At 59.4% G+C, this 12,400-nt stretch overlaps 3 protein-coding genes across 7 annotated transcripts; all 3 read left to right on the forward strand.

Annotated features, from left to right (window-relative positions):
- Positions 1-6: 6 nt before the first annotated feature.
- On the forward strand, positions 7-4,944 carry LOC121661510 (mucin-1-like). The gene is made up of 12 exons (XM_042021774.1): positions 7-1,113; positions 1,579-1,637; positions 1,840-1,994; positions 2,422-2,525; positions 2,651-2,709; positions 2,954-3,090; positions 3,170-3,294; positions 3,438-3,496; positions 3,803-3,957; positions 4,329-4,435; positions 4,552-4,665; positions 4,857-4,944. Exons 1-12 carry the CDS (start codon positions 43-45, stop codon positions 4,899-4,901), a joined length of 2,190 nt encoding a protein of 729 aa, XP_041877708.1. The 5' UTR covers positions 7-42; the 3' UTR covers positions 4,902-4,944.
- Positions 4,945-6,280: 1,336 nt separating this feature from the next.
- On the forward strand, positions 6,281-8,302 carry COMMD4 (COMM domain containing 4). 2 transcript variants are annotated; one of them, XM_042021779.1, is made up of 8 exons: positions 6,281-6,547; positions 6,627-6,698; positions 6,783-6,848; positions 7,098-7,137; positions 7,256-7,375; positions 7,610-7,693; positions 7,790-7,966; positions 8,112-8,302. In XM_042021779.1, exons 1-8 carry the CDS (start codon positions 6,545-6,547, stop codon positions 8,150-8,152), a joined length of 603 nt encoding a protein of 200 aa, XP_041877713.1. In that variant the 5' UTR covers positions 6,281-6,544; the 3' UTR covers positions 8,153-8,302. The 2 variants fall into 2 exon arrangements, with proteins under 2 accessions (XP_041877713.1, XP_041877714.1); XM_042021780.1 differs by having other exon boundaries at positions 6,285-6,547; positions 7,613-7,693.
- Positions 8,303-8,390: 88 nt separating this feature from the next.
- Positions 8,391-12,137, forward strand: NEIL1 (nei like DNA glycosylase 1). 4 transcript variants are annotated; one of them, XR_006014994.1, is made up of 10 exons: positions 8,391-8,977; positions 9,073-9,192; positions 9,348-9,426; positions 9,933-10,032; positions 10,181-10,305; positions 10,780-10,807; positions 11,180-11,253; positions 11,407-11,620; positions 11,787-11,883; positions 12,005-12,137. XR_006014994.1 is itself a non-coding variant. In XM_042021776.1 (9 exons), the coding sequence occupies exons 1-9, from the start codon at positions 8,427-8,429 to the stop codon at positions 11,804-11,806; spliced, it is 1,311 nt and encodes a 436-aa protein (XP_041877710.1). In that variant the 5' UTR covers positions 8,391-8,426; the 3' UTR covers positions 11,807-12,137. The 4 variants fall into 4 exon arrangements, 3 of the variants coding, with proteins under 3 accessions (XP_041877710.1, XP_041877711.1, XP_041877712.1); XM_042021776.1 differs by having other exon boundaries at positions 11,787-12,137; XM_042021777.1 differs by lacking the exon at positions 11,787-11,883.
- Positions 12,138-12,400: the final 263 nt, after the last annotated feature.

Here is a 12,400-nt window from a genome sequence, read left to right on the forward strand (position 1 = left end):
GGGGGGGCTCAGGTCCCACCCGATGTCCCAGCACGGACACTGATGGATGCTCACTCCTGGAGCCCCAGCACAGCAGAGCAGGTGGTGGCCTCTGCTCTGCCAATGCAAGGGACACCCGGCTCGGCCGACCCTGGCACAGTGTGGGTGCCCCCTGCCCTGGCACCTGAGGGGCTCTGGGGTACTGCCGGCACCGTCCTGCCTGGGAAAGCGGCTCTGTTGGTGGACGCTGCGTTGGCCCAGGTTCCAGGAAACGGGTCTGGACTCCTGGATGCAGTCCTGGCATCACTTCCTACCAGTGCCACAGCTCCTGGTGTCCACGATCAGCACGTGCTGGCTTCCTTCCTTCCCCCAGCGGAGTCTGGGGGTTCTGCTGTCACCTCAGGGATGCAGAGTGACCTGCCTTCTCCCCCGGCACAGCCGATGTCCACCGAAGCCACCCCAGCTCAGACCAGGCCTCCCAGCCCTGCGGGTCCCGCCGTGACAGGGATGAGCTCCACAGCCACTGGTGTCATCCCAGAGCTTGGGCAGGTGTTTGTGATGGAAGAATCCAGGCACAGCAAGCCCAGGACAGCATCACTGGGACCCACTCCCACTCCCTCTCCAGGAGGACCTCCAGGGCCCACCCCTGCCAGCCCAGCCTCTGTGCCTCCCCCCTGCTCCACAAACCCGGCTCTGGAGCTTGGCTCTGAGCCTGGGCACCACACTGCCACCACCAGCGGGACATCTCCATTCTTCCTGCCGACTTCTGGAGCTGGGCATGCAGCCAGCTCCCTGCTCAGCTCCCAGACCCTGGCTGTGCCCACAGGAGTGACCCTCGATGCCCACATCATGTCCAGTGGCTTCATCACTTCCCAGCACTCCTCCACAGCCATGGAGCATCTCCCTGCCACCACCAGAGAGGCCTTCAGCCCAGCTGAGCTGGTGATGAAGGGCAAACCTGGCTGCACAGGGACGAAACCCCCTGCATCCCACCCCTCCAGCCTCCCCTTTCCCACACAGCCTGTGCATGTGCTGCCCTTGCAGTTCCGGCTGCTGGGCATCGCTTACAGCCCGGCTCTGGGCAGCAGGAATTCGGATGGCTACCGGAAACTGGAGGGAGACGTGAGACTGATGGTGGGTGCTGGAGGTGGTTGGGGCAGATGCTGGCACTTTGGGGTGCAGGGTGGTGCCAGGCCCTGCTGGGGTGAGAAGCCTGTGTGCTGCATCAGCCCTTGGTTGGTTTATTGCCCACCTGAGCATGGTGGAGGTGGATAAATCCCTGGCACTGCTCCACTGGCACTTGGTTTGAGGTGGGACTGGACTCCCCTCACCTCAGGCAGCCAACAGGGCCATGGCACACCGTGTTGTTGCTGGGGTATTCCGTCCTGGGAGTATGGGTGGCTGCTCTAGGTATCCCAGCTCATCCATGGGCATTCCCAGAGGGGAATATATACTCACTCCCTGGGGTACCAGCATGCCCTCTCCTGTGCAGACTGAGTTGACTCCCCTCTATTTATTGCCCACCTGCTGGTGCATTTCCCCTTCACATGGGGGAGCTTGGAAAACCTTCTCAGTTACCAGGTGCTTCCTTCCTTCCAGCTAAACCAGATGCTGTCCAGCTACGAGACCTTCCTGCAGGCAAATGTCCTTGAGTTCATGTGAGTGTGCAGCCGATGGGGAGGGGTGGTTTGGCTTGGAGGGAAGGGTTTGCCCAGGAAAACGCTCCAGGCAGGTCATTGTGAGGGGCAGTGCTCCCTCCCTGGCATCATCATCCCGAGGGATCCCTGTCTAAATTTCTGGATAAATGTACCTGGGAAAGAAAAAGCAGGTGTGCTGCCCACTGTCTCCTCTCCCTCCCAGGAATGGCTCAGTGGTGGTGCGAGGGGAGGCTCTATTCCGGGGGGATGCTCCTGCTCCCACCAACTCCCACCTCATCCGGACAGTAGTCACAGAGGCAAGCAAGGGAAGGAGCATCTTCAGCTGGCAGCTGGAGCCCCAGTCTGTCCAGTCCGGTGGTGAGTCCTGAAGGCCTTCCCACAGCAGGGCTGCTGCTGCCAAGTGCCCTCCTTGTGCCTCTATCAAAGCCAAAACCTGCGCAGTTTGGATTCCAGGCTTTTCCTTCTCTTAACATCCCTTCTCCTGACCTGTGTAAAGCCATTTTAAGGATGTTAAGGGTGGTGGAGGGCACATCTGAAGCAGTGGGACCTGTGTGGGCCAGTGCTTCTGCTTAACACCCTGCCTTCCCCTCTTTGCCCCAGCTCTCCTGTGCTGGGAAATGGTACATCCCGACCCCTTCCCACATCCAAAGGAATTCCTCCTCACTCAGCTGCCCTCCTGGTTTCTGCTTTTGGTGTGTGGCTGTGGATGAGCTCAAGGCTGAACAATATCTCCCAAGGAAGGTGGAGGAACAGGTGTGAGCATAACTCTTCCAAACTCCCTTAGGCTTCAGCCTGGACAACCTGGACCCGGAGAAGCTGTCCATCTCCTTCGCTGGCTCCCAGCTTGGGATGAGCAGGATGGATCCTCTGGAGAGGCTGGTCAGTGAGGTATGCCAAGCCTTGGGGGCTCTTCTGAAGGGTGATGCTGGGGGAGTGGGCACAGGCTGCCTGGGTGGTGGGATAACCTGTGCTAAACAGGGGAAGGTGTGAACTGTTGTCTTCTCTCTACCCAGGTAACTTCATCTATCAGTCCCCTCTACCACGTGAAGAACTTCACCATCTCCCAGCTCAGGTATGGGATGCAGCTACTCCTCTGCCAACTCTTAATTTAATTACCTTCACCATCTCTTGTGCCCTCTGCAGCTCATTAGCAGTGCTGCAAGGATGGAGAGGATGGGAAAAGCTGGCAGGGGATGTGCAGCTGGAACAAACTAACTGAGCACCTTCTGTGGGCTCTCAGGGGAAAAACACCGGTAAAGGTGCTTGAGCCTGGTCCCAGCCCTCCTGCCTTGCTCAGGGCTCTTCTCTCCCCTCAGGAACCTCGATGGGAACATGGAGATCACTGGAGACCTCTACCTAGACACGGTTGTCCATGCTGATGTTACAGAGGTTCTGGAAGCCCTGACTACACTGTCAGCCCTCCCCCTGGACCTGACGTCCCTCTCGGTGGAGGGTAAGGACAGTCCCTGTGCGTGGTGTGGTCAGGGTTGCTGCCAAATCTGCACACCCAGCACTGTTTCTTGTTCCTTTAGGGTCCAAGCTTGGTCTGCACGTGTACCCCCTCTCCTTCCTCGTCACCAACAGACAGTTCAGCCAGAAGCTTCAGGATCCGCTCTCTGTAGAGCACGAGAATCTCTCCAGGGACCTTGAGGATGCGGTAGGAACGGGGCTGGTGGGAAGAGGGGATTAAGGTCCTCCCAGCGGGGTGAGAAGAAGAGCTGTGGGAGGAAGAGGGGCTGCTTTGGGGTGTCCAAGCACCCCCAAAAGCTGGTGGGGAGCTGAGCACAACCTTTCTTCCAGGTGGCGAGAGCCCTGAGGGATTACCCAACCTTCTTGAAAGCGTTGATAAAAGAATTCATGTGAGTGGGAGCGGGGGGTCTGCTGGGGCAGGGGTGTACAGGGGCACGGAGGTCTCCCCTCAGACGTCAGCCAACAGGTCATGGCTGACAGGTGCAGATTTTTGGCTACAGAAGGATTTGTGGAGGAAGCTGAGGTCAAGCATTAGTCCATTGTATCAGTGGTGACTTGCTGGACCTCCAGGGTCCCAGAGTGCAGGGCTCTCTTCCAATTGAGCAGAACCCTCTGGGAGGCTGGGTGTGCCCACCCCACTGTGGGGTCATGGGGGCACTGGCAGCTGCTGGAGCTCTTTCCAACCCTTTCTGCAGGCCTGGCTCCTTGATCTGCCATGGGAACATGATATTCCATCACCCTGCTCCAACCAGCATGGAAGTTTTGAAGACACTTGTGCACTCAGTTGGGCCAAACCAGGCTTTGGCTGACTCTGACATCCATGTGGATCCATACTCTCTTTCTGTGGGAGGTAAGCTCCCCTCTGGGACATGGGTATATGAGCTCGACAGGCCCCATGCAAGCACTGTGAGCAGAGTAGATCCACAGCTGACCACATCCTGATCCTTTGTGTGAAGAGAGGGTGAGATGTCTTGGCTGGTGAGGTGACCAGAAAGTAAAATCTGAGTAAGAGATGTGCCCTTTCCCTCTGCATAACCTGAGGGATCGGGGTTGGAGACCTGCTGCTGCAGGCTGGTGTAGGATGGGAGGATAGGGCATGAAGGGTGTGGAACAGATGTTTTTGTCTCCTATATATTTGTCCTGGAGCAGAGTGGGTGGCTGGCACCCCGTGGGGCAGAGCCCCTGGTTGCTCCAGGCTCTAAGCTCTGTGCTCTGCTCCAGAGGACACCCTGGAGCCTCCCTCGCCCCAGCCGGGCTTCCCAGCCTATGGAGTGGCCATCATGGTCATAGGTGGCCTCTGCATCATCACTGCGCCCATCGTGCTCGTGGTAAGGGTGAATTCTGTCTGCTGGCGTGGACAAGCAGCCCTGACCCCTTGTGTGGGGTGGGCTGAGGGACCCTGTGGGGCCAGGCAGGGCTACAGTCCCTGTGCTTTCCTCCCCAGTGCCTGGGGACCAAGAGGCTGGGCTGGCAGAATGGAAGAGCCCTTTGGGACAGAAGAGACCCTGAAGCAGGGATCCAGACCCTGGAAATGGATAACCAGGGGTTCTGGACAGAGGTGAGTGGCCTTTGCATCCCTTGGGTTATTTTCTGTGCCTGGGAGCTGATGTTGCTGCAGGTCACGGGTTCTTCTGCTACCTGGTGCTGATCTCTGGGGTTGGAGAAAACTGTGGGGAGCTGGAGGAAAGGGACCCTCATTCCTGCCTTTGCTAGAGGTGTTTACAGTGACTTCTTCCCTCTCGCCTGCAGGACCCTGAGGATGGTCACATGCAGTGGCAAAGCACTTCTGCCTGAGGAGACAAGCAGCAGCTGGGGGGAGCTTGGAGAGGGGCTGTAAGGGGGAAGGAGGTGCTGAGAAGCTTTCCCACATCATGTAGCAGCAGCTGCCAGGTGCTCCCTGAGCAGAATGCAGACTCAGGTGTGTAAAGGAATAATTTTGTATCTTAAATAAACTGTTTATAGACCGTCAAACCCAGGTGAGAAGGATCTGTGTTTGCTGCAGGGGGGGGTGGTGTTGAGCCCTTCTGCCTGGGTGGGCAACTTTTGCCCTGGGCTCCCAGTACCACCACAGCCGTGTTCTGCTGGTCTAACTGGTGCCAGGGAGCTGGCCTTGGTCCTCTCCAGCTCCGGGATGGATAACAAGACCCTAGTGCTAGGGAGTTAAAAAAGCGAGAATGTGCAGGCCAGCCCCACAGTCACATTTCCAGCCCCAGAGTGCTTTCCGTTCCAGCACAGTGGCTTTTATTTCAGATCCTGGAGTGTTTGTTCTAGCCCCGACCCTGCCCCACAGGCTTTATCTCAGCTCCAGTCCTGTAGCACTGATTGCAGCTCCTGCGGTGGACGTTCAGCACCCCGGAGTCTTTATTGCAGATCCTCAGCCCCAGGGTCTTTATTTTGCCTCTCCACAGCCGCAACTTTTATTTCACCTCCAGCCCCGAGGTCTGTATTTGAGGCAAGCCCCGAGGGGTTTTATTTCAGCCCCAGCTCAGCATCGTGTCCCCCTTTTTATAAACACCTCTATCAGATCCCAACCTTATAGTCGCTATCCCAGTTCTACAGTGCTTCCAGTTCCAGTCTCATAAAGCTTTACTTCATTCCAGTTCTGCCTCTTCCCACTGCGGCTCAGCGAAGCTGCTCAGGCATCAGAACAAGATCTTTATTTCAGGTCGAGGTCCGTGAAGCTTCAGCCCCACACTCCCTGCGCCTGTGGGGCTGAGACTGCGCTGGCACGGCCCGCCACTGCCGGCCCGCCTTTCCCCGCGCTGTCCGGTCACAGCCCGTTCCCGCCACGCGCGGCTCCGCGCCCCCCCCCCGCTGTCCCCTCAGGCCCCGCTCCCGCCGCCGCCGCCGCTCCGGGGGCCGAGCCCGCCCGCTCGCCGCCGTCTCCCTTTTTCCGGGGGAGAACTCCCGCCCGCCCTTCCCGGGCCCCAACAGCACCTGCCGAGGCTGCAGCAGCGGGGCCACGGCTCCGCCGGCTCCCAAAGCGGCGGCGGCGGGAGCGGCGCCTCAGGCGAACGGGGGAGCGGGGCCGGGCTGAGGGGCCGGGCCGCGATTGAGCGGTCTGAGCTTGGCGGGACCGCGCCCGGACTGGAAGGGCGGCTGTGACCGGACAGCGCGGGGAAAGGCGGGCCGGCATTGGCGGCGCTTGGAACCTGTGAGGCCGCGGCCCATCGGAGGGCGAGGCGCCCAGTCGGGCGGATCCTGGGGCGCTTGAAGGGTCTGCCGTCGCCCGCGGTCCGGAGACCGCCGTCCGCTCCCCCGACCCTCTCTGGTGCCCCGGTCCTTGCCGAAGGTCCCCGCAGAGCCCCTACCGAAGCGCCCCGTCGGCACTCGGGGCAGGGGGCGGAGAGGGGCGTAGCCGGTAGCCCGCCTGGAGTAGTTCCGGGTCGGAAAGGCGGACTCTGGGGTAGCACCGCGGAGCGGGGAGCGGCGGCGACATGGTGGGGAGGGGGATCGGCGGCGGGGAGCGGGGAGGGCTCGCAGAACCCGCGGCGGGCTCTGATCGCCTCTTTCCCGCAGCGGTTCCGCTTCTGCGGGGACTTGGACTGCCCCGACTGGGTGCTGGCCGAGATCAGCACCCTGGCCAAAATAGTTAAGTGCCCGTGCCTCCCCGCGTCCCCCTGCCCGTCCCCCGCCTGCTCTGGGCCCCCTGCTCACCCTCCTTCTGCCCCGCAGTCCTCGGTGAAGCTGAAGCTGATCTGCGCCCAGGTGCTGCGGGACCTGCTGGGGGAGGCCATCGAGGTAAGTGTGGGGCTACCGCAGTGGAGGCCAAGTGTTTCAACACTACAATGGCATAATCAGCAACCTTAATTAATCTTGTGTTCTTCATGCAAGCCTCAGCGTTAAGAATGCTACCGGCCCCTACTAGTAATAATAATAATATGCATAGTAAGTGTTATTAGTATTAATATTTAGGTAAGAATTGTTAGTGTTAACACTGGTAGTGAATGTGTTACTTGGTGTTTACTGTGATGCTCTGCTTTCCCACAGTATGACAAAATCCTGAAGCTGACCTCAGATGCAAAGTTAGGTGAGCCCTGCTGTCCTTACCAGGATCCCCCGATGGAGCCATGCTCCAGGGATGGCTAGCGGTCTGCCTGGGGATGCCTTCCCAAGGTGACAGTGCTCACCCTCCCTCCCGTCTGCAGAGTCGGGGGATATGAAGGCAACCATTGCTGTCCTTGGCTTCATCCTCTCCAGTGCAGCCAAGCACAATGTAGACAGTGAGTCTCTGTCAAGTGAGCTGCAGCAGCTGGGGCTGCCCAAAGGTAGGGGAAACCCTTGGGGTGGCACCGTGAGCCAGACCTGGTGGGATGTTTGTGACAGTTCCCAGTCCTGCCTTCTTCACATCCAGATGGAGGGCAGGCTGGCTGCTGTGCTGTCCTCCATCACCTCCCTTCTGTGCCATCAATCCCTGGGGGCTCCTCAGGTGCTTTAGTGGGGTTTGGCAGCTGCAGGTCTGGTGTGAGCAGAGGGGTTCTTCTCTTGTCTCCCCTCACAAGCAGAGCATGCCAGTGGGTTGTGCCGTTCCTATGAGGAGAAGCAGAGCACCCTCCAGGACAGGCTCAGGGCCTGCAGCCTGCGATGTGAGTGGGGTGTTGTGTCTTAATAGGGGTGTGGGGGTCAGCATCACCCTGCCGGAGTGAGCAGGCGTGCTGACACCATCCCACTACCCACCCTAGTGAGCCAGCTGGGCTCAGTGCGCTGGCGGGTGGATTACACCCTCAGCTCCAGCGAGCTGCAGGATGTCAACGAGCCCGTGGTGCACCTGACCTTCAACGTGCGGGATAGAGAGTGTGAGAAGATGACAGCCATCCCTGTGACGCTCTCGGCCAACAAGTTCCGGGTGCTGCTGGCAGGTGAGGCACCAGGAGGGGTGGCAGAAGGAACCTCCGTGGGGGATTCTGCAGGAGGAGATGCTGTGGGAGGCATGCTGGGAAGGGGATGCTGAAAGGGATGCTGCAATACCAGCAGCTCCCCCACATCTCTGTCCTCTCTCTGCAGAGCTGAAGCAGGCCCAGACCCTGATGAACACCCTTCTTTGAGGAGCCAGAAAAGGGCCATGGCAGGAGGTTGCGACAGTGAGTTGGGGGCCCACACTGGTGCTCCCGGCTGGGGAGGAGGACGTTTCCCTGCCCTCTGGGTTTCCGGGGGTCCTCGGGGCAGCTCCAATAAAGTCCCGGTGACAAAGCTGAGCCGTGTCCCGCTGTACGCCGGCGTTGTGCGACGTTTCCCCGCGGCGGGGCCGCCTCGGCAGGACAACCACCTCCGGTATCACGGCGCAGCCAATGGGAGCGCGCACCGCCCGCCGCGCAGCCAATGGGAGCGCGCACCGCCCGCCGCGCAGCCAATGGGAGCGCGCACCGCCCGCCGCGCAGCCAATGGAGGCGGGCCGTGGCTGCAGGCGGCGGCAAGCTGGGGCTGCGCTGGGCAGTCGCGGCCATGCCCGAGTGCCCGGAGCTGCACCTGGCCGGGCGCTTCATCAACGGGGCGTGCGGAGCGCTGGTGTTCGCGGGCGGCGTGGAACGCTCGGCGGTGGGCCGCGGCCCGGAGGTGCCCTTCCGCAGCGAGGCCTACCGCATCTCGGCCATTGCCCGGGGCAAGGAGCTGCGGCTGACGCTGAGCGCGCTGGACCCCGCCGGTGCCACCCCCCCGCAGGACCTCGTGTTTCGCTTCGGCATGTCGGGGTCGTTCCGGCTGTGCCCCGCCGCCGAGCTGCCCCGCCATGCCCACCTCCGCTTCCTCACCCGCGAGAGCCCCCCGCGCGCCCTCTGCTTCGTCGACCCCCGGCGCTTCGGGTCTTGGCGCCTGGGGGACGCCTGGCAGCCGGAACGCGGGCCCTGCGTCGTCTCCGAGTACCAGGCTTTCAGGTGAGCGTCCTGAGGAATGCCCCCTGCTTGGTTTTGGCTGCTTTTCCTGCACGGACACGTCCAGGTGACTCTTCATGCCCCGTGCTCTCTTGCAGGGGGAATGTGCTGAAGAACCTGGATGACAGGGCTTTTGACAAGCCCATCTGTGAGGTCCTCTTAAACCAGAAATATTTCAATGGAATTGGGAATTACCTGCGTGCTGAGATCCTTTACAGGTAAGGTGGATTGAGCACCACCTGCCATGGAGGTTTAGTCTCTAAGAGTTTGCTGGAGCTTGAAAGCTCCTTGGCTAAGCCAGCTGTGCCTCCTCACCTGGTAGACACAGGAAGTGCCAGAACCGAGGCTTCAGGCTTGTGTGTAACTCTCTCAGGTTGAAGATCCCTCCCTTTGAAAAAGCTCGGACTGTGCTGGAGGCCCTGAAGGATCAGGAGCAGGAGAGGAGGAAGAAGGTGGGGAATACCAGGTGCTTTCACAGGCTCAGAAAGCAGCAGGTTTCCAGACAGATGCCATAAGCAGGGGTTTGGTTGCCTGTGGCCCTTCATGATGACCTTTGCCAGTCCTCTGCCCTAAGGAAGTCTGCAAGTGTTTTTTGGGTGGGTGAAGAGGAAGAGGTGAGGGAAACAAACACCTTGCAAGCTTAAAATCTCCAAGGGGAAGGCTGCAGTAAAGCCCAAGGCTGATCTTGTGGCCTTAGGGGAGAGGAGGCGGCTATTGTAAAGAAGCCTGAAAACAAACTACGTGATCTGCTGCTGGTGTTTGTGTGTGTTAGCCCTCTTTCATGTCTGTGTAGCTGAGTTGGAAGCCTACTGTGTGGTGAACTCGGGGCTGTCATGCGTGGAGAGTGTGGCAGCTCATCCTCTGGAGGGCAAGAGATGGGGAAGAAGATGAGAGGAGAGAACCTGAGGAGGCAGAGGTAGCTGGCAGGTGACTTCTCTGCCCTTCTCCATCCCTGCAGGATCCTTCCCTGACACTGAGCAAGAAGGTGAAGCTGAAGCAAGAGAACCCAGATCTGTTGGAGCTGTGCCACACCGTGCCCATGGAGGTCATCATGGCAGGTGAGAGGACAGGACAGGCAGCTGGGGCATGAGGCTGGCAGGGAGGCTGGGGCTTTGCTTTCTCAGCATCAGAAGGTTTGGGGCGAACCAAATGGTGATCACGGCTTCTGCTCTGATTCTGTCTGCCTTTCCCTGTCTCCCCTCCCAGAGAAGCAGCTCTTGGACCCTGAGCACTCGGATAACTATGCTGCCTTCAAGAACTGGCTGCAGTGTTACCTGGTGCCTGGCATGAGCTCCCTGCGTGACCGCAGTGGCAGGACCATATGGTTCCAGGTAGGAGCCTGGGGCTGCTGTCGGGAGCTGGAGGTCCCCAAACCACTCCTCCAAGGGGACACTGGCCTGTTTTCTGCTTGCTGAGACTCCCATTACACTGTGTGGCTGGGGGTCTCCCTCTCCATCAAGCTGCTGGGCATGGAGGTGACAAGGACCTCCTGTGTGGTGGGCAGCCAGGTAACGGATGGTGAGCAGTCTGGAGCAGATGGAGGGAATGGTGGGGTTGGGGTGGTCTGGAAGCCCTGTTCTTCCCTCCTGTGCCCTGTGTTTGGGGCCTTGAAGGTACAGGAAATGATGGCAGAGTCCTCAAGGCACAGGGCCGGCAGAGCAAGCTCAACTCCCCTGCCTTCCCCGGGAAACGTGGCTGTTTCCCTATCACTGCAGTGGCTGCAGGATGGAGAATGGGCAGGGATTCTGCTGCTGCTGCCTGCAGAATGACTGCACCCCAGTCAATGCTCTGTCCCTTCCTTACAGGGAGAGCCTGGCCCAATGGCTCCCAAAGGTGAGTCTCCTCTCCCCTTCCTGTGGGACCCACTCTTGCTCGGGGAGGGCTGGAGACAGGGAAACCCTCTTCTTGCTGTGCAGCACAAGGGCACAGGCACTCAGAGAGCAAAGAGCCATTCTCTCTGGGGTGCTGACAGGCCTGTGACAGTTGTTGGTACCAGGGGACAGAACCCATTTGTCCCCAAGGCTTCCTACCAGCATCCCAACCTGCCTGGGTACAACTGTTGGATGGTTTTTCATCCTGCAGTTCCTCACATCACCCAGGACAGTATCCCTGCAAGGTCCCTGTGCCATGGCCTGTCCCTTGGGGTGCAGGCTCTGCCCCATCCTCTCCTCACCCCACCTAACCTGGGCACATCCTCTCATGCAGGGCAGAGACCCCGCAAGACACCCCGCAAGAAGAGCCCTCAGCTGAAGGCAGACCCTGAGGAATCGACCCCCAAGGTGAGCAGCTTTGTGGCTCTGTCTGGCTGTCCTGTTCCCTGGGCCTTGCTCGGGCTGCTCATGAATTCATGGTGATGATCCTACACGGAGTTTCTCATCTTGGTGCTCCAAGGACCCTTCTGCTGCTAAGCTCCGGCTCTGATGCCCACCCAGGTCACCCCACGTGCCTTGAAAAAGCACCGCAGGGCTGCAGTGAACCCCCTGAAGTCAGAGGAGAAGGAGGAAGAGAAGGAAGGGGAGGCTGACAGGCCAAGGAAGGGACGTGCTTGCAGGAGGAGGAAAGCAACTGCTGCTCCAGCCTTGCCTGAGCCTGAGGTGCCTCTGAGTGTCAGGAGAAGCCGCCGGATATCTGCCCACAGGGGCAAAGGTGAGACTGGCAGCCCCTGTAGCTTTGGTGCAGAGATGGGGGCTGTGGGAGAGCTCCCTTGTGGCAAGGGGACTGAGGGGTGCCAAAAAGCAGGAGAGGAGCCCATGGGGCAGAACCAGATACCCCCCTGCCCTCTTGACTCCTCATTTCCCTCTCCATTCTCCAGGTGCAGCCCCTGCTGTGTGAGTATCACCCACTGCCACCTCCGGAGGGGCATTTAAGGGGCCAAGAGGAGTTCAGGGAGGGCCTGGCCACAGACCCGGGTTAGTGCTAGGGAAAATGGAGTTAGTCTGTACCTGTGCTCACACTTGCTGCTGTTGCTTCTTGCCAGTGTGGGAGGGAGAAGCTGAGCTTGGTGATGGGGCTTTTTCCTGCTGTCCACAGGCATTTGAGGGGAAGAAGGGCCAGGACTACATGTTGTGCTGGACTCTGACTCCTCCCTCACCCTCCTCCTTTTCTGGCTGCTGATCCCATCACTGTTTTTAGCTGACTAATAAAGTATTTTGTGTAGAAATCACTATGCATGCCTTTTCATGCTGAGGATAAACCCCTCTGTGCCCAGCCTCTTCTCCACAGGGGCTAGAGCAGAGTTCCCCTCCACCTCATCCCCCCAAAATAAAGGTAAGCTCTTCCTCCCCAGTCCCAGAAGTGAGATCCTGTTTAGGTGGACACTAAAAAAGCAACAGCAACAAAGCCCCTGGGAGGAGGCAGGTCAGTGCAGTTACCTGGAAACAAGTTAAGAAAACAGGCTGGAGCTTGTTTTTATGTAACTCTCTTGAT

This window comes from Corvus kubaryi, unplaced genomic scaffold (genome assembly GCF_017639235.1).
Source record: "Corvus kubaryi isolate FWS band 111438036 unplaced genomic scaffold, C.kubaryi_AGA036_p1.0 37172, whole genome shotgun sequence".
NCBI classification, from domain to species: Eukaryota; Metazoa; Chordata; class Aves; order Passeriformes; family Corvidae; genus Corvus; species Corvus kubaryi.

Coding starts and splice junctions, on each gene's coding strand:
- NEIL1 (XM_042021776.1), top strand. CDS start 8,427: ATGGGAGCGCGCACCGCCCGCCGCGCAGCCAATGGGAGCGCGCACCGC. Junction 9,427..9,932: donor AGCAGGAGAGGAGGAAGAAG/GTGGGGAATACC, acceptor CCATCCCTGCAG/GATCCTTCCCTGACACTGAG. Junction 11,621..11,786: donor ATCTGCCCACAGGGGCAAAG/GTGAGACTGGCA, acceptor TCCATTCTCCAG/GTGCAGCCCCTGCTGTGTGA.
- LOC121661510 (XM_042021774.1), top strand. CDS start 43: ATGGATGCTCACTCCTGGAGCCCCAGCACAGCAGAGCAGGTGGTGGCC. Junction 3,295..3,437: donor CCAGGGACCTTGAGGATGCG/GTAGGAACGGGG, acceptor CCTTTCTTCCAG/GTGGCGAGAGCCCTGAGGGA. Junction 4,436..4,551: donor CTGCGCCCATCGTGCTCGTG/GTAAGGGTGAAT, acceptor TTTCCTCCCCAG/TGCCTGGGGACCAAGAGGCT.
- COMMD4 (XM_042021779.1), top strand. Junction 7,138..7,255: donor GACCTCAGATGCAAAGTTAG/GTGAGCCCTGCT, acceptor TCCCGTCTGCAG/AGTCGGGGGATATGAAGGCA. Junction 7,694..7,789: donor CAGGGCCTGCAGCCTGCGAT/GTGAGTGGGGTG, acceptor TACCCACCCTAG/TGAGCCAGCTGGGCTCAGTG.